Source organism: Accipiter gentilis, chromosome 31, assembly GCF_929443795.1.
Source record: "Accipiter gentilis chromosome 31, bAccGen1.1, whole genome shotgun sequence".
Lineage (NCBI taxonomy): Eukaryota > Metazoa > Chordata > Aves > Accipitriformes > Accipitridae > Astur > Astur gentilis.
Genome location: NC_064910.1, coordinates 6,809,080 through 6,836,789, shown reverse-complemented (window position 1 = coordinate 6,836,789; position 27,710 = coordinate 6,809,080). Strand labels below are relative to the sequence as shown.

At 45.4% G+C, this 27,710-nt stretch overlaps 1 protein-coding gene across 9 annotated transcripts in view; it reads left to right on the top strand.

The window, feature by feature from the left end:
- The window catches only part of MAP4K4 (mitogen-activated protein kinase kinase kinase kinase 4), a 170,408-nt gene that overhangs the window by 82,827 nt on the left and 59,871 nt on the right, over nt 1-27,710 (top strand). For all 9 annotated transcript variants that reach the window (XM_049834558.1, XM_049834553.1, XM_049834556.1 and 6 more), the window contains 2 exons: nt 25,335-25,460; nt 26,263-26,373. In XM_049834558.1, coding sequence (XP_049690515.1) covers nt 25,335-25,460; nt 26,263-26,373 — 237 coding nt within the window. The remainder of the gene's footprint in view (nt 1-25,334; nt 25,461-26,262; nt 26,374-27,710) is intronic.

Below are 27,710 nucleotides of genomic sequence, written 5' to 3'. Positions count from 1 at the left end.
GAGGAGAGAACGTGGGGACAGAAGGGGCAGTGACTGCCACCCTCAGCACAGCCCCAAAAGAAATGCTGAAGGAACCACAGCCTCAACTTTACCTTCTCCGCCTGCTTCAAGAGCTACAGTTAGATGAACTACTCTTGTAGGCTAATGGTAACACTAACCGTGTCCGTGCCTATGGGGAAAGAGGCTTGAGTGCAAACTTCCACAAAACTGAAATTGTGAGTTTTTTGATGAGCGGCTACTGAAGGTCTAGGTGATTTGTGCCTCTGTGTGTGTTTTACTGGCAGTATTATGCCTTTCTGCTTAAATATAAGCAGTGCTGTGGAGGATATCTGTTTGTCTAACCTGCGTTCAGAACAGACACAAGACTTTGTTTCTTCTGGGATATCTCTGATCCACTGCTTGCTTTGCCAAATGCTTAACAAATTAGAAAGCCTAATGTGTTGGCACGCGCTGTGGGCACTCCCCAAATTTTCAGTTTTCAAGGCCCTAATTCTGCAATTCAAACATTGCTCAGGATCAGCGAGGTTACATCAGTTCTGGGCTGTAAAGCTTTGATCACTCGAACAGGAGGGATGTCAAAGTCAGTGAAGGCTTTCCTTAAAAAGTTTGGGTTGGCATGAAGAAAACGAGGTAGTATAGCTGCCGACTAGAGACGTTGGAAGAAACATTACAGCTCTGTAATGTACATGGCGCTGTGGAAATGCTCTTCATCCTTCTCAGCTTTTCTTGTGGTTTTCTCTTCAGATTTTAATTTTGAAAAGAATGGTGGTAAGGATGAGAAAAGAGGAGGTGGGCTGAAGATATCAGCTTGATCTTTGAATATATTATGACTAGTTAGTACTGCTGCCTGGAACGTTGGGGGGGTGTTGATGTGCATAAAACTTTCCTGTCTCTTCCACTTTCCTCCTCTCTAAACAAATTAAGAAAAGATCTAGAAGATTTTGTGGATCTTTATAGATCTTTATATCTACAGCACTAAAGCAAACACTAAAGGATCTGTAAGATGTAAAGATCTGTAAGTCTTCCTACAGAATGGTGCATATGTAGGTCCTATTTTCACTTTCAGGGGGCGAAGCTGGAGCGCGTGTAGGGTGAAAAAGTTTCACTGGAGAATAGAACAAATAAAAACAAAATCCCACCAGTCCTCATCAATTAAAAGCTATTCTGTTGTTGGAACGAGCCCAATGACCGTAAAAGGGGAACAATACGAGCTATCGGCGTATACATGCTTTAAAAATTATTTTCCAAAATGTACATATGTAGGATGAATCTCAGGCTGCACACATGTTGTGGGGGGAGGTGTTCTTTGAGAGATTCCTCTAGCCTGTCTTTAATCTTTCTATTGTAGGATCTCTGTTCCTTTTGGGGCATCGTTTTGGAGAAGGTGGTCTTCAGTCCATGTTGACCCCTTCCACTCACTGACCATGCTGTTAGGTTTCCACGAGGTCCTTGCTGCCTACTGGCGTGCAGCACTGTAGCATACCAAGTGAGCTGTGACTGATGTTATCAGATGCAACTCAAGTATACCGTAAGATTTGGCAGTCACCGTTTAGTTAGAAGAATCCATTTTCTTGTGAAGCAAATAACATTTAAAACCTTAGCAAAGCTTATTTGGCAAATCTGTCTGCATCTAAGCTGTTAACTTGCATTACACCCTAAACAGATGGCTTGACTCTGCTTAACTCTTTTGGAGGTTTTCTTTGCAGCTGCATGGTTGTTTCCAGTGTCACTCCTGTGTTCCCCTTCCAGCGATGCTTTTCTCTTTGAAAGGTTTAGTAACTGATCTTGATGGAAAAACATAATCGCTTCTTTTCTGTTTGTTATAACCCCTGACGCTGCTGCTTCTTCCTCCTACCTCTTCCCACACACACTCTTGGCATCCCTTGGGAAAGTTTTCCGCATGCCTTTTTAATAGCAGCATTTCTCAGCTCTTGTGCCCAGTGTTTCATGACTTGTCCAGTCTAGTCTGTGTAAAATTATGCTAAGTAAACAACTGGATACTGTATCCTGCTGATTTATGAAAGAAGCTGGCTTGCTTTTAGTGCTTGCCTGTCTTGCCCTTTCTGTATGTGCTCTGCAGAAAAGTTAACAACCCCAAACCAAAACCTCCAGGCCTGCAGAGAAACGTGGCACATCTCCCGTACCTAGACAGGAAAGGTTACCCGAATTATTCATTGCCATCTTTCTGACTCTGCTGACTGCTTTTTTCTGTTGCAGTAGGCAAGTCACTTTGATTCTTGTGAGTCTGTATCTTGTGGCCTATGTGGTGTTACAAACTGCGATCATGTGGATGATCTATCCATCGTCTGTAAGACATCCCAAAAGCAGTCTGCAGAAAGACTGCAGATAAATAAAAATGTGTGTGTGTTCCCACACATGCAGGCAGACAAAATGAGGGGAAAAGAAAAATACAAAACACAAGAAGTTTGCCCTAACTTTTATGTGCTTTTTCTTTTCCTCATGAAAACCCAAAGACAGTCTGTGGATTTTGATCTGTTTGGAGGGAAAAAATTGAAAAAGTTGATGCCTTACTCTGGAATACTTGGAAATCCAGATCCTCACTGCACTGTGCAACAAAACTGAGCCAAGCCAGTCTGGAGAAGCTGAAGATGGGCTGGCCTTTTAGTGTGGAGACATGAATGCACTGCTTCACCTGGCTTTTCCTGGCTTAGTGCAGCTGCCTGATAAAGGACTTACATACCAGTCCACGGCTGTACTTACTGCAAAGTTAGCCAAAGCAAACCTGAAGCCAGTAGAGTTACCAAAAGCCTTTGCCATGTCCCTTCCTCTTGATATGAATTGGGGAAGATGGATCAGGGACCTAAAAATCCAGATTGTTCCCATGGGGAGTACTGGCACCCTACTTGCTTGTCCCTCAAATGTGAGGTTGCTTACTAGTAGTCTGTACAAAATTTTGTAGTCTTTTGTTAAACAGTTACCTGGCAAAACAAAGAATCGTTCTGTGGAAAACAAATAAATAGGAAAGGTATTTACAGTGTGGACAGCCCTGCTGTCCGGTCTCTTCTGAAGCTGATTAACCTCTGATCTCTTCCAGGTATTAGGTCAAAAACAAAGAAAAAAGAAAAAAAGGCTGCTAGGAACTTTCTATTACAGTTCAGGGGAAAACAGCTGGAGAGTGGTCCCTTGAGCTGTAACGTCTGGTTTGGGAGGAGGTCAAAGAGAGCTGCAATAGCCTTGCAGCCAGCGGGGCAGCCTTTTTTTGAGCTGCAGAGCATTTGTATAATTGACTGTTTCCCTCCTTAATTTGAGATTCTTTACCTACCTCTGCTGCATGCCCTCACCCAGCAGCCTGGCACAGTTTCTCCCCAGGCTTTACCATGTTCCCGATGCTGGGAGGCTCAGCCCTGCAGTGCTGGCTGACATCTGTGTGGGACCAGGCTCTGCTGCAGCCCCCATCAGCTCTGCTGCCCGTTTTTCTGCAAGACCCCCCCCCCCCCCGTTCGGGTTGGGCGGAGGTGGTCCTGTCCGTCTTCAGGCTGAGGGCTGTGCACAGGGCCTTGCGGGGGGGCTCACGGTGTCAGACATGCCGCAAGACCCCTGTCCTTGGGTGGCAGAGCAGTGCTTAGCCTGCCAGCACGTAGTCCTCAAAGACTGGAGCGACATTTAACTCTGGAGAGCCTTTTGTCCTTACAGCCATACAAGGAGCAGTGACTATCTCCCAGCAAGGAAAATACATCTAACACCCGGCCTGAGTCAGATCTGCGATTTTTGGATGTGATTCAAGAAACTTTCCTGAAGCAGTGCTGGCACCAGTTTGGATAAAGGGCAAACTTTCACTCTTCATCCAAGTCCTGGGGGTGGTTAGCAAGACTGTCAGGCTGGAAAAGCTTATTTGGGAAGGGGAGGATGTCAGGTTTGATGCGGCTGCAAGAGGGAGATTGAATAGGGAGCTCCACGTGCGGTTTGAGGTCAGGGCAGAAAGTCGTGGCTGCTACCAAGCGGCTTTGGAAACAATATGCAATATGGATTGACTGGAGAGAGCTGGTGTCAAGCACCACGGCTCTGTGTTGCTATGTCCCAGCAAAGAGCAACTTCACGCTGATACTATGTGGTTGGGGGAAAATTGGCAACGAGGAGAGAAAAAAAGAGATGTAAAACATTCATACATCCTTGTTTTGCTGTCTGCTTTTTTCAGCATACGGTTTCTTAGTGCAAGATTTCCACCTGAATGGAAGACTGTTTGCATGCGGACCCTATTGTCAGTTGTCCTTGCGAGTATAGCTCTCTCTATATTTTAACATGCTTGTTTTGGAACCTGACTGTTTCAAGGCTTGAAGAAACAGATGTTTTCCTTTTGCCATGAAGATCCTTGAGGGCACCATTGCTGCTTCACCAGCATCTATTATCTGTCAACAGCAAAAGAGCTTTGACTGTGAAGGCTTCATGATGGTCGTTTAGTAGTATTCCTGTTGCATGGCTTTTCAGCTGAGGCCAGGAGATGGCTTCATACTCAAGGCTGATTGTGGATCACTGTGTTAAGAACGTGCAGAGAAGGCTGTGTTGCCTCTGCCTTCTCCTCATCTGTGTGCTTATGCCGGGTCTGATGGGCAACATTTTTGTCCTGTTTAGCAGAAAATGTTTTGCCAGTGCTCTGTAAATTGTAATGACGTTTAGATTACACAAGCTGAATTTATGGCCACATAAAGGGAACTCTGCTGTAGTTTGGAGCGCAGAAGAATGTCCTTGTTTTAGGGACGCAGCTTTAAAATTTTACCTACTTGGCTGTAAGAGAACCAGGTAACACTCCACTGTAGCACGACAGATGATGCTCAGGATATGCTCCTCAGCTGTGGCACTGCGATCTGTTACTGCTCGTCAGTATGCAAGAGCACATGTTTAGTACTGGAGCATAATGGAAACTAGAAGGCTGTGTAGGCTATACCTGACTTCCATTGGTGGAAGGACAGGATTGCATATTAAAAAGATTTCTCTGCAAGTCTTGAGCTCTTTGGACAAGTCTGGACTTTTTCTTTAAAAATTTCTTTCCTTTGGTCTGATGGTGCAACTGCATTGACACACTCAGAAGGAAAGGATAAGTCATCTAGGTGAGCTACTGACGTCTGTTACCATTGTTGTGATGAGTAAGACAGGTGCTTGAATTCCAGCTTTTGGGCATTGTTTATCAGTCCAAATGGGCAATAGTTACGCATTTAACTGTAATCCTCTGCCTATTTTTCTTCAGTCCTTAGACTTGGTACCTGCAGTCATCTGGAGCCCTGCTGTTAGCATTGACTAGGGAGTCACTAATGACAATGTGATTTCATATGTATATGAATGACTGCGAGCGTCTTCAGGGAAATCTGCACTCTAATACTAGCAGCGGTGAAGGCTCAGTGTGGGTAGTGTGCTGATGCTTTCACAATTGTGATATTTAACCTACTGGTCATAGCTGCACCGACGCAAATTTGAGCAATAAGAGCCGGCGCAAGTTCTAGCGATGGAGCATTTCTTTTGAGCTGAGCGGAGTGTTTGTGCAGTTGCCTTCCTGAGTGCTGAGCTCTGTTTGTTCGAGCTGTCTGAGGAGATTGGAGTTCTGTTGGGAAACATAAATGTTTGTGTGCAGGTAATAGCAAAAAGTATGGGGCTGTATTTTGTATCATTTCTGTCGGACACAGAGCTCAGCTCAATTTACCCCTGGTGAATCAGACATACCATCTACTCGAGGAAAACAAGGCAACCCTGTCAATACAGTGTTAGAGCATGTGTGCTCTTGCCAGTTTGGGCAGAGTAAAACCAATGAGGATTGTGACAGAGCACTGTGCTTTCATTTTAGCAAGTATCTAGGCTGAACCCAGGTCTGCGGTTGTATTCCTCCTGCCTGAATAGGCAAGCAAGAGATCCCAGGTCCAGTATGAGCTGCTGTCTTTCAGAGGTGCACTTTAAAATCTGGCTCGGGCGTTAGGATCAAAGACAGGAGAATTAATTTTCTGTTTATGTTAAAGGGGATATATCTGCTTGAAATGTAATCATTCTTGACTGTGTTTAATTGTAGTTTCATAAACCGCACCTGCCTGTGGGCTACTCCTGTTTTTGCTGCAACATTCTGTATTTTTATCTTGACTTCCTAAGGAAATGAGGCTTCTTGGTGATAGTGCATGTGTCCTGCCTTCTTTTCCACCAAATACCTTTTGGATCGGCTGGCCAACTTTGGCCAAGTTTAATGAGGAGGAGAAATTCCAAAGATACAAAGTCCTGACAAGTTATGTGCAAACTGGCAGGCTGTGCGGAGACAGGAGAGGCTGAAATTTGTAGCCTCTGCTTTGGGAATGGTGGGCAGACCTTAGCCACTGTCCGTTATCAATCAGCGGGCCACTGTTTTGCAGTAAATGAGGAGGGGGAAGTAATTTGTCTGGTTTTTGTGGGTTTTTTTTTGTTTGTTTTTGTTGTTTTTTTTTTTTTTTTTTTTTTTTAAGAAAAAGTTCTGATGCTTGACTTTCAAGTGAGTGCTGCAGCTATAGGAATGTGTGCAGGGTAGCACATGCAAACTACTTCTAAGCATTTTAAAATCTCCCGCTGGTTCTTTCTTTAGTTCACAGGTCCACAAATAGTATTGTACATTTGAGATTATCCTGCGTGATCTCTCTCCGCCTCTTTCTCTTTCTTAAGATGTGCGTATGTCTATATAAATATAAAATAACAACGTTATTCGCCAACATTTAATGAGACAAAAATGTTTGCTCTAAGTCCCTCGACAGTGCTCCTTTTGCAACACGCAGCTTGAGTGATTGCATAGGGAGTTGTTGGCTGAACTACAGTCTTAAAGCCCAGCTCCTAAATCTAGAGATTATGGCCGCAAGTGCTAATGCTCAAGGACTTGGGAATTCATTGTACTCTAAGCTGACTTGTAACCACGATGAACACTCCCCTTGCGTCTAACAGGAAAGCGTTCTTCTCCCCCTGTGCCCAATCTCTTAAATGTGCAATGGGAAGCACACGGCTGAGTTAAGTGTTAAAAGAGCCTTGAAGATGCTGTGCAAACTAGTGCAGTTGATCAGTATAGGAGAAGATGCTGCCTGTCTCCTGAGCCTAGAAGCATCTCAAGTCCTTTCCAGCAAGGGGCCTGTGTACGTTCCTCTAGATAGGTTTAATCCAAAAGGGATTAAAGCCCACTGAGTGTGCTTTGTGTAGCCTCTCTGGCAGAGAACATTTTCTACCGCTAAATAAAAGTGCAAAGGTGTTGACATTAAATTGCAAAGATTGGTGCTTCATAATAAGCACAGTTTAGTTTCACTCTCCCATCCTTGCTGTCTCTCTTAGTAAGACCCTGCTTCAAGCATGATTAGACAGATGGGAGTCTGGCCAAGGAGGCATCTTTTTGTTCTGATGATTGCCTGTTGATTTTTTTCATGTCAGGCTTTATTTCTCAAATGATTTGATCTGAAAGGTGTGTCTGCGAGAAGTGAGCGAGTTAGCAGCAGAAGCAGCTACTGTTCCTGTGTGGAGGGCAAGCACGTTGGTGTTGTGTTTTGCCTCGTGTCCACCAGGTAAAATGGTAGTTTCTTTACCCAGCATATCACTGGTGCAAGAGCCATGGTGAGAATTCAACAGCCTGCTCGTTTTTACACCTAGTTCTGCAGAATGGTGGGGGCTTTCACAAGTGTCCCTCTCTCTGCCTAGTGGAGGGGTCAGTTCCAGAAATGAACTTTCAGTTTTTTGCGTGTCGGTTGGTGTATGAGGTGTTTCTGCAGTGTTTCACCAGAGCAGGGATATTTTCCACTGTAGCTCCTTCTCCCTGAACTGAATTTTAGTGTTTGATTCTAGAGCTGGTAAGAACTAAGTGGAAATCTTAGTGTAAATGCAACAGCCCACAGACCTTCAGATAGCTGTTACCGGCCTGGCAAAACACCTTGGCGCTGCGTCCAAGAGCAAGAAAGGAGAGTGTCCATGATTCCTGAAGATCATTTTCTTATGTGGAATATTTTACCGAATGGAAATGTAATTGGACAAAGAGACCACAGGCAGCAGGGAGAGCGAGCATCCCTGTGGCTGGCTGCTTGGCTCCCCTTGCACTAACCTGTCCTCCCGGCTAGGGCTGCGGGCGGCCAGGCAGCCGTGAGTCACTGCTGTGGAAACAGTGATGCAAAGGCAGCACCATTAAGGAGGGTTTTATTTGTCTCTTGCATATTTTACTTCGGCGGCCTTTTCTCTAGCATTTATTGGCGTTTCCTCTCTTTGAGCCTGGGAGACAAACTCGTTTTTATAAATGAGTTAGTTGTTTTTCACGCTGAATTTTTCTTTTTGCTTCTCTGGCTATGCCCCTTTGCAACAATTTGTTTAAATGTAAAGCCTTGAGTCAATTATAAAATGATAGAGTTGCACTGATTTATAGATCAGAGGGGGCTGCATCGTCAAACAAGTCTCCACTCAAATTTCAGTCCCCGAGGGTGATGTCGGTTCCTGTCTTGGAATTGCTGCTTCTCCTCAATTCTGGTTAAAAGAGTTTGGGAAATGTACCTAGCCTAGTCTTGAATTGCAACACCAATTGTTAGAGTTTGCACTGTTCTTGTAAAAATGGATGGATCAGCACGTAAATGCAAACTTGTTCTCTTTCCCATGCCTACAAATGTAAACAAACAAATAAACACGCATGTAAATTCAGGAAAGGAGTTCTCCCACTGGCAGGAAAGAAAGGAGGTGGCATCCTGTTGTGATAGCAGTGCTTCTTCATGATATAGGTGTCTACAGGTTTTCCCTATTTTCTATTTACTTCTCCCTTGAGATGTGGTTTTACAGTACAGCAAAGCCAATTTGATGTCTGGCTGCTACTGCAGGGGCAGCCCTGCCTCTCTTCCTCCCCTTTCCCAACGGCGCTTGTACCAGCATCTCTCTGGTCGCATCCTTCAGAGCGCTCTGCTGGTAAAGAAGTATTTTCTTTTTTTTTTTTTTAATTCAGATTAGCTTTCTACTGGTTTTGCCCCAGCAAAAGCTGGCAGGGGGGTGGGGGAGAGGGGCCAGGCAGGGCAAGCAGTGGGAGAGGCCTGGCCTGCATCATCATCATCGTCGTCATCATCATCATCATCATCATCATCATCATATCTCCTCAGGGTTAGAGCCACGAGGCTGCCTAGGGAACCGCACCCCTGCAGGCATCCCTTTGCGGCGTGAACCCTGGAGGAAGGCCAGCTGCGATGCTTTTCCGACAGCCTGGCCACATCTTCCTCGGCCACCTGTGATGGCTACCGCGGGACTGTTTGTAGTGCCCCACACCTGCAGATTTAGGAATAAAGAACGGAGTGTAAAGGTCTTCTGCAGGGATTCCCCCACCCTCTGATTCTTTCCACTGTGCAGCAGGCTATTTTTAGTCTGCTTGCTTGCCTCAGAAATTACTTCACTTTCTGCTTTGGACCATTTCCATAACATTTGTTGTGATTCTGAATTCCAGTGTTCAGGATAATGTCAGAGCAAAGAATCGCTGGGTGGTGAGCTCGGTTCCAACGGTGGAGGCAAAAAACCTGTGCTGAGGATGTGTGATGCCAGCTGCCTCTCATCTGGTGACCCGCGGGAGACTGGCTTAGGTGAACCACATCTTGGACCGTGCCCCGTATTTGCAGGCAGAGAACCTTGCTAATCCTGAGTTTAATGGTGCTTTGGTTAGTGAATGGCAAAAGAAAACAACCCTTTAGTTGGCTAATCTAGGTAGCCAAAGTAGATCTGCCTCTGAAAGACATCTGTTTGCTTTAAGTGAAGTCCGGAATCAAAAGCCCAGCCTGCCCTTGCCCTGTATGCTTGTGTGGTACCATTGCTAACTCACTGGATATCACTCTTTCTTCCTCCAAATATTACTTAGGTATGATTTAAGTCAGCAGTTTCTTTGGCAATGAGGTGGTCTTAAGATACATAAGGTGTTAGAGCAGACTTTACTGTGGGAAACAATGCTCAGTTTAACATTGTTGCATAAGATGCATGTAATGATTTACCATTTTGAGACATAAATAATATATAGCTAGTTCTGTGATACGTGAATTTCATACAGCTTGTTGATAAAGCAGAAGAATGCAAATCAGTGGGCTTGGGCAGAGTGTTACAGTTTCATAGGAAAGACCTTCCGACACCGTAGCATCCCTGAGGCAGTGCTGGATACGGAGGGATCGAAGACTGGCTGGCAGTTAAAAAGAGTTTTTCTTAGAAAAAAATGAGGATGTTTCTTCTACTGGTCTTCTCTGCAGCTCCATAATGCATGAAATGAATACAGCTGTGGAAACTCAAGTATTCAGGAGCTGTATATTCAGTGGACAGCAGAGATTGTGCCTATTGTTAAGGCACAATATAGATCAAAAAGTTGGATTTCAGTGTTTGAGATTGAAAAAAACAAAAAAACGCAAAAAACCAACCTGATATTTAGTATCAAGCCTACATTCTTGTGAATTTTCCACATTTTTTTTCCTGAGTCTTGATTAAGATCTGCTCGTAATAGATTGATGCCTGTTTTGGATTAGGGGTGTAATCCATGATTGTTCACAAAACACCCATATTCATCAGCCTTTGGAGGACAAATAGCTACTTAAGAGTGTGGATAAACAGTCGCCAAAGCTCTGCTTAGCATGGCTCCACGAGCTGTTACATGCTCCTTGAGATACGGCCATCTAGACCTGGCACAGCTGATGAGCAGCCATCTCTTGTGCAAGGGTTTGTCTAAATTTTTCCTCCTGGTTGCACTCAAAGCAGGTACTTCTGTGAGTGCTGTGCTTTTGGCCATCACTAGAGGGCTTCAGAGCGAGAAACATTCTTGCCTTCCACTCGATGTCAAAAGCCAGAAGTTTCTTCTGAAACCTGATATGCAGCAACATAGCAGAGACCTTTGAGTTGTGCTGTTAGGAGCTTACTGGTGTTTAGCATTTTTTTGCATCTTCCATTCAGAGAACTTGTTTCATCCGTAATTTTTTTTCCCCTTTTAACCTTCTCTTTTAATCTTCTTTACAAGATGAATGGTAAAACAAGGCCTTACCCAGCCCTCCAGGTGGGAGGTGAGTAGGGCTGGTGGGCAGCTAACAGCAGATAAAGGGTTTTGCGGTGTCCTGCACTAACCCGAAGGGATGAAGCCGGACCGTGCAGGTTGTCGGTGTGCACGGGCACGTGTCCGCTCTCCAGGCCAGCGCTGCAGCGTCGGTGTTGGGGAGAGGTGGCCAAAACTGGGCTGTAGCTGTTGCATGGCTGTACGTGCTGTGGCTCCTGGGGAAAAGTGTCTACTCACGAACCGAAGGCGTGAGGGAATAAGGGCTGTATTGTATGAAAGACAACCTTAGCTGGATGTCTCGCTTTGAAGAGGTTTGCCAATGAGTTGGAGAGCTGCCCTCAGCCAAGCCCGCTTTCAGTGAGGAAGTTTTATAGGTCATGAAAAGCAGCAATGTCCTTTTTTCCACCGTGCCTTGCCTTTATATGAAGCAGTGCACATGCACTGCCGTCATCCCTTGTGCTTTGGATCAGCGGCTCGGCGTTAGCCCAGGGAGAATTGTGAGTGCCTCCGATTTCTCTCCGTGGTGTGGGAACGCTGGAACACATAATGGCTGCAATTCAAAGACAAATGCTAGCTCTTTGCTACTGATCACTTTGGCAGAAACCCCCAGATGCTCAAAGACTACAGATGGAGCTGGTTTGGGGAGAGTTTTTTTTTAAAAAAAAAAGCACCCACAACCTTAGAACCTCCTTTTTTAATTATTATTATGTTTTGTTATCTTTATAATAGCCTCCGTGTTCTTCCTTTTCCTATTCTGCACCCTCCACCCCTTGCTTTTTAATTCACGCCAGCCAGAGCGCAACTACAGGCTTTTCCTAGCGGAGCATCATTTGTTAGTAAACTGGCAAAGACAAGCTTAACCAATTTAACCAGCAATTTCTGTGAGGCTTTCCTTTTTGACTGGGCCTTGGGATTTCTCCATGCGCCTGTTGGAGGGACAAGGCTTCAGGAAACCGCAGGAGAGGAGCCTCCAGCCGTGACGGGCTTTGTTCAGATGCCTGTAGTCTGGCAGAAGCTGACCTCCACAACACATGGTCTTTCACTTAGCTGCCTCTCCAGCTATTGGAGAGGTCCGATTTGCTGTGTGTGGGATTTGTGCTGCTTCCATGCTGCTCGGTAGTGTTTCCAAACGGACCAGCGGATCCTTGCCTTGGTGGTGGAGCTGGAGCTGGCAGGGTTGCTGCAGCCTGTCCCTTTGTGCATGGCTTCATTGTCACACAGCTCCGCTCTGAGCAAATCCGGTGCCTTAAAGCATATCCTCCTGAATTTTGAAGCTCTCCAAACAATCCAGGTTTTCTCCTTTGGATGTAAATGCCCCCCCCCCCACCCCCCACATTTTGGCTAGGCTAATTGCTCTTTCTTTGGTTTCTAATCAGTGTGATGAAGGGAAAATTTTTTCAGACTGTCACTTTGTCATGTTATGGGACTAGCATAGTAAAAAGTTGTTGTATCTGTTGGGGTGAATACCCCGAGCACAGAATTGCAGGCTTTTTCCTGGTCGTGAATCATCTTCCCCCAAGACCCTGTAGTGACAGCATTACTTTTGTCTTAAAAGTCCCTGAGAAGACAACCATTTATTTTTCTGGACGAGAGAGGCCATCTGTTTTGTGTTGTTTTTTTTTTAAACACGTAATTTTTAATTTATCCTTAAGGAAGGTGCTGCTCTGGGTGTCAGGCGCTGGCTGGTGGGTGTAGCTAGGCGGGCTGGGGCTACATTTGGCGCAGGAGATGTGGTGGCTACTGGAGGCTGAGGAAACCAAAGTGATACTCTGTCTGAGGTGAGCAGATCATTCCCATATAGGAGGATTTCAGTAAAACACGTTACACCTGTGCTTATTTTACAGCCAAGTTGCCGAGCATCGCTTTTTTAACAGTGGCTTGCGGTACAGGAGAGGGCTTTGCCTGTCTGAGAAAAGAGACCCCAAAGCAGCTCCCAGCAGGCTCACAACACCCCCCCCTCCTTTTTCTGCCGCCTTTCGCTTCGAACACGTGTGATGCCCGGCAAGTGGAATAAACAAAGAAGCCACAAAACCCAAAGGAGCGGCGTTGCCCTTTGCCGCCCCGGGGAGGGCTGCAGTCTGGATGTGCTGCTACCTCTTCCCTGCCTGCTGCAGGGGTTTTTCTTTCTGGGTGAGGTAGCCTGGCCTCTCAGGTTTCTCTTACAGACTTTGTGGTTGATTTAGGCCTGTCAAGGGAGAGTTTTGGACCGAGTAAACCTTGTTTTCTCCTTATCAGCACCCGGGTGTCGGTGCCTGGCTCCCTTGTTCCTGACGGGACTGCTTTCTGCCTGCTGTGCGTACACATCCACGGTTTTAAGCAGCTGTCTGACCATTTATTATTTCTGTTCCTCTAGGCCCGCGGGTCCCCTCTGCTAGTCGTGGTGGAGTTGCGACAGGCAAGGCGAGGCCGGCAGGTCGGGGGCTGGCGGCAGCCCCTGCTTTGCAGCACGGGGACGGGAGGGCGAAGAGCAGCCGAGCCTCACCGGGAGCCGGTGTTGGGCTTGGGAAGTGGATTCGGGTCCCCAAACTCCTGCCGGTGCTTCCAGGGTTACAGGAGACTTGTGCTGGGATCTGAGCTGTTTGTTCTTAAACTGGAGAGTGAGATGCCATAGCGGCTCTGATTTTTGAGGTGAAATAGCATTTAATAAATGCAAGCTTGTTCACAGCCCTACAGCAAAAACAAACATGTACTGTAGTATTAGGACCATTTATATTTTTTCCAGTCCTATTTTCTTGGCTGTTAATCATGGTCTCTTTGTCACCTTCCCAGCTAAGGGTAAATGCAGCTGGGGTGTAATATTTTCTGCAAGTATTTGTTGCTGTTATTTATCCTGATGGAGGCAGAAGGGCTTTTCTTCTCGGGCAGGTAAATAATTAGCTGGCTATCGGCAGCTTCCTTGCTCGGAGAGGGGGAGGAAGGGAGAGAGGAGATCTTGATGCCCCGTCTGATAGATGGACACGAGCATCTTGTGGCTCTGTTCATTGTTAATTCACTCCTGCAGCACTGCTCAGCTGTGAGGTTTCCAGGCGTGCTTGGCAGCGCCGACAACAAAAACATCTGGTCCAAGAATATAGTTCCCTTCTGCTGGCAGCTGCATGAAAATGATTTTGTACATAGTGGCGCAACGCCAAATGCACTTACTTGTACACTAAAGTGCACAGCCTTTACAGAGCTTTGGCAGTGCGGGGCGATTTTAAATGCTGTGCATAAGTCAGCATTAATCTACCAAAGAAAATGAAAACCTCAGCAACCGATTTTATAAAGAACTCACTTATCACGCGTGCCCAGACGTGGCCGTACCTTTGTACCTGTTTAACAGCTGTTCCTGTCTGAATACAAAGGAAAAGCCTTGTGGTTGCAGCCCTGGTTGTCATCTGTCCTCTGGAAGGGTTTGGCACAAACACGAAGGGAAATTTGCCCCTCGCAGACGTCCCTGAATTCCTCTGGTCAGCAGACGCATTTGTCTGTTACTGATATGGGTTGTCTGTCTCCCCTCTCGTTTTAGGAAGGACCTCGTGTGTGCTGAAGAAAATGTTAGCTGTGAATCAAGTAGTTTGTGTGTCTGCTGGTAAATTGTAATTTGAGTGATTGGACCTGATAATTACAGAGTCATCATCATCATCTTGTCAGGCAGTTGTAAATCATTCTGTAATGGATTTCCTATTTAAAAAAGAGTTGTATTTCTGAGTGCAAGTGTATTTTGGAGCTAAAATATAATACCCGTATTCCTTCCTGCTTTGAAAACCCTTAGGGTTGTAAGCATGGGTCTTGTTCTTAAGCGAAGAAGCAAATTGAAGGAGCTCGTTGCTCCAGCAAAGCTGCTCTCAGCCTATATATTTCTAGTTCTTTCTTTTCTGTTTATTCCCACAGAGCAGCTGAGCTTGGTGGTGCTTTTTCACCCCTAAAGCTGCCGTTGGGTTGTAGGCTTCAGGAATGCTGCTGAAGAGCCTGGGGAGCAGAACCCCCGGGTCTGGTCTGGCATCAGTCGTGGGCCTGGATTTGCCCCTTGCAGAAGGAGCCCGTTCCCTGGCCAGCAAGAAGCAGGTGGTTTGAGGTCTCGGACAGGGTATTTCTTCGGGTGTGTGTAGGGCTGACTGTCTCACAGCTACCGGCCTGATGTTAATCCTCTGCTCTGTCGCTGCTGGGAGGAGCAGTTCTCACCAAACCAGAGAGAGAAGGAAAAGAAAGGTGGAGATGGTGGCAATGGGAGGAGGAGCAAGCTTCCTCCGGCTGGCTTTCGAAGCAGTCTTTGCTTGCGATGTCCGTGAAAGAAACCGAAGGTATTTTCTGGGCTAGTTTTAAAATTGAAAATAAAATTTGACAAGCCTGTAGGGCTTGGTCAGGTCTCCTCCCCTCTCGCCCCAGCCACCCACGGTCTGCGCGGACAGTATATATTCAGCCTGTTTCTCAAACACACAACGGTGGGCTGGTGTCACGCTTTCTTCACGATCCCTTCTGCCCCTCGTCTGGTGAGAGGAACGGGCCTTCGAACCTTTTGGGTCCTCCCTGTTCGCTCCTGGTGTTTTGCATTTGCGGTGCTTTCTTTGCGTAAGGCAGGGGAGAAGGTTGCGAATCACCGACAGGGGTTGAGCAGTGACTAATATTGGACCAGAGAAGCTAAAGCGTTTAGCCTTTAGGCAAAGATTACCTGAAATTAAAACTTGTAAGGACTTGTGCATTCGCACTGTGTCATTCAATCATGTTTGTAAGACACATGTACAGATCGGACGATTCCTTTTATTCCCGAGTAATTTACATATTTTGGCTGCTTCACAAAAGAAACCTTGTGTTGAATAAGTCAGATCATGATCTCACACTAGTCCTTGCTTACAAGGAGTTTTTTGGAGGCTGTAGCATAGCCCAAAATTTGAAGTTTTCCTTTTGTGGGTGTAAAACAGCATAGGTTACTGACAGCACGTACAATGGGCGTTCAACATGGGTATTAACTCCTAAGCCAACGTATTACCTTCGATGTTGGGGGATGTGATGGCTGTCTGTTAGGTGTCATTTCATCTGGCAGATCACCTCTGTCTGAGGTACAGCACTTTAGAAAAGAAGCATTCAATCTATTCGTTCATAGTAACGGGATAAGTGAAGTATGTAACTTTATAGAAACGTATTCGTGGGCTGCAAAGAAAATGTGGTAATTTTGTTTTCAGGGCTTTTCTTAGTACTCATTTTCAGACAAAATGCAGGGCTTTGTAAGTGTTGCAGACGGAGTTTTAAATATTTGGAAGGAAAAATTGCAGCACTCGCAACATTTTAATGAGGAAGGTTTGCTTAATTAAAGCCTGGAAGACTTGGGGAATGTGGACAGCTGAGGAATTAGCAATGTGTTACAAAGTTCTCCTTCCACCTACCAGTTGATTAAGGTTCAGAAGCTGAAGTAGATAATAAAACTTGTAGTCTTCCAGTGGCTGTTTGCTGGCCTTAGCTGTTGATGCTACCAATGACCAAAGCCTGGGTTCATTCTGTCTAATTTTAGGCAGGTAGTGGTTGTGCTGAAGCCTGGAATGTACCTGCCCTAGGCACCCGCAATTTAGCATGGGGGAAAGGTGCCCAGAAATGGACAGGTCTGTCCACCTGAGGTGGGACTCGTCCCACGGAGGGGTGAAGGTCACTGGTGGGACTGTGTCTCCTGAAAGTGTGAGGTACTTGCTTCGTGGCTGCCAGCTGCTCACTGCTGGCAATTGTGGTGGTGCTTGTTCGTGCTCCCCCATATTTTTTTAATTTTTTTCTTTTATTTTTTAATATATGATTGAATTTGGAGTACCATTGCCAGTCTGCTCCCCCAGCTTCACAAATCTGTGTGTTTGCTTTTGGCCTAAATAATAGTATGTACTGAGCAGCACCAAGCCCTCCGTCACTGTTGGGCGAAGAAATGGTGGCATGTGATGGAGCTTCTGAATTTCTTGTCAGCTCCTTCTCCAGTCCTATCTCTTTTTAATAAAGGATCCTATGTGAAACAGCCTCGAGGAAGTGCCAAAGTGGGATTACTGTTCCTTCCTCTCCTTTGTTCTGTTGTTGTTCAGGTGTGCGTGGTTACAGCTTTTGGGTTCATGATCGTGAACTGTTGGGGTATTTTGTTTGGTTTTTAGCATTTGGGTTTCTTTCAATTTACAAAATGAAAGAGGGGTTGTAAATAAATCCCTCTTCCCTGTTCATCTACAGGACTTGTTGGTCAGTGTGGGTGTGAGGCTGTATGCTGAACAAATCTGTCCTGTAAGGGAATCAGTGTCTTCGTGTAATTATAGGTTTTCATGGTGTATGTACTGGAATAACATTCGTGTTACGCCAGAACTGCCATTTTTAATGTATTTTACCTTCCCAGCTTAAATTTCTGCTCATATAGCTTCTGTGTGGCATTTGGTACATAGGAAATCCAGTTTCAGTCCTTTCAGCCTTTTCTCTCCTCTCTCACATGTTTGCCTTCTGCCCAACCTCCCTGAAAGTTAAAGCTTAGTTTCAAACTAGAACTTCAGTTTCTTGTTGAATCTCTCCAGCTGCATCAAACCTGCAGGGCACAGGAGCTTTTTCCATCTCCCAGGTCCAAACTGTGGCCCAGCAGCGTCTGGACTGCACATGCAGGGAGGGACCCATGTGTTGATCCCCTTTGGGAAGGAGGTCTGCCCTCCGGGTGGGAATGGTGGAACTTCACACTGCCCAGGGAGAGCAGGGGCCAAGCGGTGGGCAAACACCTCCCCTGGCTCTGTGTCCCCCCCGCCCCCCCTAGAGATGCTGCTTTGCTTGGCATCAAATGCACACCGAGATTGGAAGTAGAAAAGCTGTGCAACTTTTTGGCTTTGTGCGTAAGCCTGTTTTCTCTCCAGCATCTACGTCTCCTCTTATTGTCTGAGCCCGGAGCTTTGCATAAAGGAAATTGTTTTAATTTCTTTCCTTCTCACACAGACTTATTTTTCATATCTGCTAGCAAGGGCTTGTTCTGATCACAAAAAACTGAGACTGAATGTAGAATTGTATAGCAACAGGCATTTTTAGTGTGAATAATTAATAGTAATGGAAGTAGGGTACTAAACCTTCCCTCTTTTATGAGAGCTCTGAAGATGTCAGCACAAGGCTAGCTTGTTGCATAACTTGTAAATAATTTAGGCTTGATGAGGATGGACAGTTGAATTGTATAGCTGGGATAAACATGCAGTCTGAGCAGAAAACTCTTTTAAGTAGTCATGACCAGGATCAAGGGACTTGCCTTGGCAATGGTTGAAGGGATTTGCCCTTAGGAGGTTTCTCTCTTGGTTGTCTTCGGAAAAGCCCATGTCATCCTGGGGTTTTACTGGCGGAGGTCAGCAGCGGTGCAGTCTCTGTGCCTTCAGCGCAGCTCATTCAGTGACCAGCAAAGGCATCGGGGGCACATCAGGCAAGAAAGAAAATATTGTTGTCAGGGTGATTGGCAGAGGAGGTGGTTTAGGGGGGAGACAACAGACAAGTATTGTCTTCACGTGGTTTTTGGCTCCTTCCTGCCCGCACGTGATTCCATCTCCTGTGCCTGCACAATGCTTCTACACAGGCTCCTTCGGGCAGTGCTGGGACCCTGCTTAAGAGCTAGCCCTCCCTCGTGCTTTTTTGTCCAGTTAATTTAATTGTCGCTTGATGGCTGCAGCCTCAGCGATGGCACTGTTGCGAACAATTTGGCTCATTTTCTCTCTTGTTTCAGACGGTGCCTTTAGCATGCAGTAGAGAGGGTGTTGTGCCAAGGGGAGACAAAGCAGCCTCTGTTTTGAATGCATTGGGAAGTGTGTTTCTAACCTGCTTGATGAAATCTTGCCACTGAAGGTAACCGAACGTGGTCATAAGGACAGCACTGTTCTGCCAGCCAGTTCTCACAAAACTAAGATTTTTTTGACCCTTGAAAAAGCATCACAGCCGTCTTCTGCAATCGCTCTGCCTGACCAGCGTTGCCGGTTTGCTGCTCCTGGCAGCGTGGCTCTGTGCCGACGGTGGACGCTGCTCGGAGGCTGGTGAGCAGCTCGCAGTGACGAGATAGGCTCCAGAAAGCTTGCAAATGGTAAAGCCCGTGAAGGGCTTTCTCTGCATGGGCTGCGTATGTGGGCAAGGGGCAGAGTTGGAGAAGCACCCTCACAGTGATGGTGGGGCGATGCTCAGCACCCAGGTCACTGCTTGGTGGATGTCTAGAGCTCCTTCAGTGTCACCGAGGGCTTGGCATGACAGATGCATTTTCTTAAGGGCAAACAGTCTGGAAGCCTTTGAACAAGTGCGTGTTTGGGAAGGACTTGAAGGATGGTGCAGAGAAATGAACATGCTGATGCCAAGGTGGGAAGAGTCTGTGGGTAGGGGGTCTGTGAAGGAGACACCTTGCATGTGAAGTGGGACAGGCACAGTCAATGCGGGGGGTGAGACGGTAACAGAGGAGAGAGACAGAAGGGAAATAAACTTGCATGAGGTCTTTAGCTTGAGGGTACAAAGCTCAAGGCTCTGTAAAAGACTCTCAAGAAAGATGGGATGTAATAAGAAAGTTGGAGACTCTTGTATGGTAAGATTTAGGAGGGACTGTATATGGACTTGTTAAATGTTTACTGCACGTCTTGATTAAAGTCTTTTCTTTTAAACAGTTTAAGCTTTCCCTCCTAAGAAGCCTGTGTTTGGTATTTTCTTTTAAGAACTATTTTATGTCATATTCCCAATTCCAACACCCATAGTGGTGTTGGAGAGGATCGCATTTCTCCACATTGCGCTCCCCACACTGCAAGCTGCTCTGCTTTACACAAACTTCCTACCTCTTCAGGCACTGGCAGAGACTTGCCCGGCACTTGGAGTCTCATTGCTCTTGTGGTTAGGTTCCTCCCAAAATTACAATCCCCGTCCCGGTTCAGAGGCAGCGCCACAGGTCCCAGTTCAAATACCGTGCTGTGTGCAATACTGACCCAACTCTTCTTGCCAAAACATCTCCCTCGTGTGTGAGAACTTTATTAACGAGTGTATATATTATGGATTCCAGCACCAGAAAAGGTCACCTATTGTGCTAGGCACTATTCAGACTTTCCCTGTCCTGGACAGATTCTGCTCTGAATGGATGCCGGCCAGGTCTGGGGTGCAGGGAGGAGGGGGGATGTGACACACAAGCAGAATGGTGGTTTGCAAAAGTTGGTGTCATGATTTATCCCGGAAGATTTTTGTTTGCATTTGGTGCCTTTTATGACTTTTTTTTTTTTTTTTTGGGTGTGGGTGGAGAGCAGAAATGAAAATTGAGAGGAAGCAGAAAGGAAAATAAACTGGGTTTCTTGTGGGCTTCTCCTGTTTTTCTTCAACTTGCGTGTCGGGGGGAGATGGTGAAAGAAAGGCCAAGTCGTCATCATTTTGGTGCCTCTGAAGACAAACTAGTTTCCTCTCCACCACTCTGAGCGTCCGTGGGTTAGCAGTCCCTTTCCCCTCCCAGTGCCGGGCTGAGGCTGCTGCCTGCCCCTCCACACAGATCCCAACTCTCCCGTGATTTAAAGATTTCCAAATCCCACAAGCCACCGCTGGAGCTCGTGATCCTCAGCAGCTCAGCTCCTTCTGAAACCCCAGGCAGAGCATTGCCAGCTTCTGTTCTCCGGGCAGTGCAGCTCCCTGGGCATAGGCAGGCAGGGCTTTGTGAGCAGCATTGGGAAAGCAAAGGAAAAGGGACTTGGAGGCTTCCCTTTCCCCATCCCCCTTTGCCTGCGTGTTTGGCTTTCCACTGTTAGGGAGTGGTGTTAATTCTTAAAACACTTGGTTGTAGCTTAAAATGACTGGATGCCATTTGTGCAGGGAGAGCTGAGATTTGTCACTGTCTCATTTCTTAAATCAAAAACGAAAGTTACTGAAGGGACCGATTTGTATTCCTCTGCAAACTGATTTAGGGCAGCATATAAATCATCTGGCGGGATAGGTAAACTTGCTCTTACCTTCATCACAGAACATTGTCTTGCTTTATCCTTGCTTGGCTGTGTTTTGTCATTCACATTTCCCCTCATCGCACTACTAGGATAAAGAAAATCTTCTGAAATTGTCCTGAGTTTCTTCTCCGCGAGCTGTGCCATCCCTTGAGAGGGCAGGATCAGCAGCTAGCAAAGAGCAGTGGTCAGGCAGCTCTTTCGCTCAGGGGAGTTTGGGTGGAAAGTCACCACTTACATGCCTGGGGATACTTGCTCGCTATACCTGTAGGTGGTTTTGTTTGGGTTTATTTGTTTGTTTGTTTTTTAATTCAGCTCCTGAAATAACTTCCTTGTGCTACAGAGCTTGGGAAACAGTGTTATTCCCCCTTAGTAGTAGGGGTCTCGTACCAGTTGCAGTGCTGGGGCAAGTCTGGACTGTTTTGCTTGGTCTCCTGAGGCACCTAGACAACGATGTTTAGGGAAGTATATAAAAACAGGGCAGGCATGAAGTGATTTTTCTTTTCCTCTGGTTATGTCCTCCCTGCTTCTGGCACTTACAGAGCTGTAGTTCCCTTCTTCTCCTACCATGATGTCCAGCAAAGCGCTTCTGAATTCCTCATCTTCTAAGAATTTGTATAAATAAGCAGGATTTTCTTGCAAGAATGATGCATGGGGGGTTACCTTTGGAAAACGTGCTGAAATGGCATAATTGAGCTGTCCGGATTAATATTCCTTACATGGATCTGCTCTAGTAGCTTTTATTTGACTGGGAGTTACTCTGGCGGCAACCATGGTCAGATACTTAAGTCATTCAGATACTTAAATCATCACAGTTTTGTAAATGGTGATGTAATGAAAATAACATGTCATTGATTCGCCGTCTGTGTACAAAAAAAACAATCTGACACTTGGCGTGCAATGATGAATGGAAGAGCAAGCGGCGTTGAGGTTTTGGGCTACAGCTGTAAGCAAGCTGATGGGGTGCTGCTAGGTGGCCTGCTGGGGGGTAACACGCCTGGTTTGGTTTTTTTAATGTGTTAATTCAAATGGTTAGAAATGATCTTAGTGTACATAGGTGGATTTCTGTGCAGGCATCGTATGTGGTTTTTAATCTTACAGGCAAAGTCATTTTGATAAAACGGCATTGTGGCTAGAAATCCCTAGAGATGCTGACATGTCCATTTAATCTCTGAAGGGAATCGCATGGAAAGGGAGAGGAAAGCTGCTCCAAGCTTGATTTAACCACGTGAGTCTTGCAAAAGTACAGCTTACTGCAAAAATTACTGGTAATCAGACGTGCTGTCACAAACAGACAGCGAATGTGTAAGTATAAAACACTTACACCAGCCCCGTCACAGGCCAGACAAAGAAGGTTTCAATGGGAGTTTGTATCCACAGATAATGGCTTAAAGTGGTAATTGATGCCAGCTGCATAAAATCACTAGGAAGGGCTCACCAGCTGCCTCTCTCATCCAAGAAAAAAGGATGTACTTTTGTGTTCCTTCATGAGAATGACAGTCTCTCGCCTCAATCGGTTTTAATTTTCCCCTTTTGTGATCCTGGTGCCCCTGCAAACAGAGGGGCTGTTAGCGGTGGTGGTGCCGCGCATGCGTTGTCGGGACGAGGCGAGAGACCTTCCACCCCTGAGGCCGGCTTGCACGACCAAATGCCGAAACGGCTGCCAAAACACCTCCCTCTGCGCAGGAGGATCCCTGTGGCACACGTGTCAATAAGGAGACCAGTGCGGAAACGGTCTTATCCGGTGAGATTTTTGGGTGGGATTCATCTCACCCTGATGTGAGACATCTGCAAGGTTGGTGTCTGGATCTTGGCTAATGACCTCACCCTCATTTTGTAGTTAGTGGGGAGAAGTAAACACCGGTAGGGCGCACATTGTTTGGCCTCTTTCAACTGTCCATGTTGGGATGAAATCAATTGTAGCCTGGAAAAAAAAGTTCCTGATCTGGAAAAGAACAATTTTGGCCTGGCCACCATTTTTTTTTTAATTTTTTTTTTTTTTTTTTTAATCTTACAACAATTGCTGTACCACAGCGTTACTGCAGCCTTCCACATGCTGATTAATTCTCATGATAGTTCCTGTCGCCACAAAGTCTTCAGGACTCGGTGCCAGGGAGTTATTGATCCACACTAAGTAAGTGGAGTGCTCCAAAGCCTGGCAAGAATTACTGAATCCATTTATTTTTGTAGGCTGGAATTTGGACTGGATTGAACTGCAGGTGAGACACTATTTGTGTTGTGGACAAATGCTCAGTGGCAGCTGAAACAGGAGTTTAGGACCATTATTAGCCTTAGTTAAGGGAGATGCTTGGGGTTGCTGCAGGCCGTTGAGCAGGTGCTTTGACACAGCCACAAGTTAAAACTGAAAGAGCAGTAACTGCCTGCAGTCTGCTGGGTCTGTGCGCGCCTTTTTTTGTTGTTGTTTGTTCTTTGGGTTTTTTATTGGGGTGGGTTTTTTATTATTTTATTTTTCAGAAATAGATCCTGTCTAAGCATTGTCCTTTTGGCTGTTGTTACAGTAGATAAACATGAATAACCTTTAGGACATCCTGCCCATTGTATTGTAAAGGCTATTGTGTTCATGTGCTGAGGGTAGGAAATAATTTTTATATAAAAAGTCACTACAAAATAGCAGATTAATCCAATTATACATATTAACCTATCAGCAATTAAGTCCCAAACCATGAAGTTTAACAAAGCTCCTATTACATTTTTTTTGCCTAAATTCAAAGTTCGGTGTGGTGGTTTCTAGTATAAGCATGTATTCTTCTTTTTTTGCATATGGTCTAAATAAATAAAAAGAAAAAAATCACACAACAGCAAGGACAACAGAAGCAGCTGAGGAAGCACTGAGTTAGCTTTTGGCTCAAAAGGCTGTTCCGATAACACTTTCTCCCAGGGCTGCTGTTCACTGGGAACTTTGATTTACGAGATTATTTTACTATTTTGTTCAGTGTTCCAGAAATACACGGTATTTTACTTCAAAGATGCATCATGAGAAGATTTAAGAATAGTTTATCCCTGGTGCGTTTTGGGAATTCTCTCATAATAGTTTACGAGTAAGCACTGCATCCCACTGTCAGTGTATTTGAAATAATTGTTTGCCTTGTAGCATAGGGTGGTTTCTTTTGCTAAAGCTATGCGTACGAGCGTGTAAAAATAGTTAACATGCACTTAGTATTAGGATCTGCATATGTCGTGAATAGGATATTTGATTGCTAGCATGGTACAAATTGCAAGGAAGTTTAAGGCTTAAAATCTTCTCATGTAATCAGTTTTGACATTACAGGATAATCAAAATACGTGCTACTGTTTCCATCAGCCAGCCACCCTAGGGAACAGAGGTTTCGGTTTCTTCCCGGAATCAATTTAAGGTAGACATTTTCCCCCTGGATATCTAAGGCTAGAAAATTGTGGACCGAATAAAGATTGCGCCTAAAGGGGTAAACCAGCTGCCTTTTCGTTTGTTGCCTGGAGAGGTGATAGATGAAGACTCCCACTGTCTAGGTGTGGTAGGAGAGAGCCGGGGGTGGGATGGTGTCTGCTCCTTCTTCTTCTCTCTCTGCTGGCTGCCTGCTCAGACATCACCCCGAAGCGTGCACGGATCCTTCCATGCAACGCGTCCTGCTGTCACTTCAAAAACGGGTTGTGGGTGTTTTTAAGGAGCGGTTGCATAGCGTTACCCATTTCAGCTCTTTGAAGGGATGACCTGCCTTCACCTGAGCTGCTCTCTGCTTGGCACCTCGCTGGAGCCGGGGAAAATCCTTCCTCTGCCTTTGTGTCCCAGTATCCTGTTTACCGCCCGGGCTCCCGGCCTTCTCTTCCTGATGCACTTGCTTTTCCTCCGCGGAGGCAGATGGAGGAGGAGGAAACCTGTGCACGAGGCAAACGCCTCGTCCGTGCAGCGAGGGGAATTCCTGATCTCCACCTCTGCTTTCCTGCGCCGGCCCCGTGCCGGCACTGAGATGGGACCCTGTGGTCCCCACTGTGGGGAGACCCACCTCGGAGGGCCGGCTTTGGCATTTAAATAGGACTGGTTGCAATTTTCAAAATTAAAGGGAAAAAAATGAGGAAGGTGGAGATGATACTCCTCTGTCATAAATTCATAGATTTTCCCGGTTTTCTAGTTCTCTGGGTTACGTAGAATAAAAGCCTGCTAGCTATGTATTTGCTTAAGGTATTACAAGCGTAGGGTTTTTACACAGATCCTGTCCGGCTCCATCATTGGATGAAGTCCAGTGCATCCTTCATGTGCTTTTTTGCACTACTGAAAACTTGGGAAAGTAAAGGTCTGGTTTAGACCATCTCAATAAACAAGATTTTGATGGCATGAACGTAGGATGTGTTTACTGAGCATGACGCTGGTATAACTTGAACTTTTAAAAAATCTACTTCTGTGAAAGAGAAGAGGAAATAAATAATGCACATGGTGTATTAAATGTATGGTTTTTGGATTTTTTCCAAAGGACGAAGAAGAAGAAATCAAACTGGAGATTAATATGCTAAAGAAATATTCTCATCATAGAAATATTGCAACTTACTATGGTGCTTTCATTAAGAAAAGTCCTCCAGGACATGACGACCAACTGTGGGTAAGCAGATACTTCTCAAACAGGTTCATAAGTCTTTCCCTTTTGGATATAGTTTAAGGATGACAGAAATACCACATTATGGAAAGACAAACTAATGGAATTGGTGCTTGCCTGAACAGATAGGTAAGTGAATCACATAGGCTAATCATGCATCCCTAAGAGAATGGCTGAACCAAGATTTGCTATTAGCAATGGATTTGCTCTTTAAGTGACTTTTTTCCCCCATTTCCCTGATGGATAGTAACACGTTTCATGGGAACAAAGCAGATGAGCTGAGCAGTAAGAATGTGTGACTGTAAAAAGAAAGCTGCACTTGAGAATTGTACCCATTACATTTCTCATCCCACCTCATCTACACCCTCTAGAGGATCGAAGTTTGGGTTCGAAATGGCAGAGTACAGACATCAGTGCATGTTCTTCTATAAATAAACAGAAGGTAAAGAGTAAGATGTGTTGCAATGGTGTGATCGGTTTGATTCCTTCCGCATTGGATGTTCTCTTACTCCTTTTGCTGCTAATGCATTTTGCATAGCTGAGCAAATCCAGATTCCCAGCATTCAATGACAGTGATTAAATCAGTCCTTGAAAATGTAGTAACTAATGTGATATATATTCCATATATGCCTGACACACATTGGAGACATTTGGTTTGAATCCGTTTTCCAGGCAGAGATGTAAAATAAATGATATACTCTGCTTCATGAGGGTTTCCCAAATCAATGCTACAACGCGATTATTTTGCTTCGCTAGACAGCTGGGAACTGCATTTAATGTTGGTTGTGTGCTGGTACTTGTTTTGCAGCTTGTTATGGAGTTTTGTGGAGCAGGCTCTATCACAGACCTTGTGAAGAACACGAAAGGGAATACTCTGAAAGAAGACTGGATAGCATATATCTCCAGAGAGATTCTCCGGGTAAGGAAAATAGTCTGCTCCACTTGAAAACACAGAAACAGTCTTACAAGATGTAGCCTAGCTTGAGGTTCTGCAAGAAGCTGTTCCTGATGAATCCCCTTAGCCATGTCATCGCTTTGGAGAGTGCGTAGGAGCAGATAGATGTCCGCTCCACGTCATTTAACTCTGTGTGAGTTGTACTGTATTGTAACAGCAGCCTTGCAGAAAATAGCGATTTTTAGTCATGAGAAGCCAGTGGAAGAACCATTGACCTACCTATTGTAGAAGCTGTGAAACAGTGTCAGTAAGACACTGGTTTTGAGAAGCCTGAGGTTCTGACAGTGTCATAACACAACAGGGTGCAGAATGGGCTTTTCCAAATGTGCTTGCAGCTGTCTTTTCTCTGCTCCTAATCCAATCTGTGAAGGAAGGGAGTTGTTGGCTCAGGCCAGCAGTCAGGACTTCTGTGCTGCGATGCCTTCGCATATTGTATATTCCTGCAGTCTATCTAGAGCAAGCAGCTACGTCATATGTGGCTGGGCGCTGTGGAGTGCTAGCAGACGGTGCTGCAAAAGTTTCTCAGGAAGAGGGATGCCACTTACCAGTTTTTCTAAAACTGAAGCTTTAACTAATTACTCTTCATATTTAATTTCCAGTTGGTACAGTTTAAGTGCTTTTTGAATTGGCATTTGTTTGCTGTGCTAAGTAAATCTGGTATGGTTTTCCTCGTGCTTCTTTGTAAAACAAATTGCCTCCTACCCGTACCACTACACAGTATGTTTGTTCAATTGCCTCATCATAAATGAAGTTCTGAAGGGCTTTATGTTAAAGGAAACCACCACTAGCTGTTGCATAAATCAATGCTGCTGTTGGCTGCGTCACACATCTGCTCTGCCTTGGCGATTTTTAAGATGGTGAGGGAGGGAGATGTGCAATTCTGGTCTCTTGCTCTAATTCCAAATGCTAGGAGAGAGCCTGGCTGCTGGCATTTGTGCTGGCACATTTTAAATTGTTCATGAGGGAGAACAAAAGTTGAATACCCACCGATGGTTGTATTTCAAATCAAATGGATATAGCACGCTTTAATATGAGGAAAGCTAACTTCTGCAGGACCGAGCTTATGCTTGATTTGAGAACTGTGTGACCTTGGAGGTATTGTATGCTATGTTGTGTTCGTCCTAGGTTCTCCTTAGGTTAAGTAGTCATGCTCGCTGAGAAAAGGAAAAAAATGATTTACCTCAGAAAAGAGTTAGATGAAAGCTACTTTCTCATTCCTGTGAGAGATTTGCAAAAGCAGCCTTAATTGCTTGCTAGCAGGAACTGGAATATCTGGAAAAAAGGAATGCTAAACTCACATT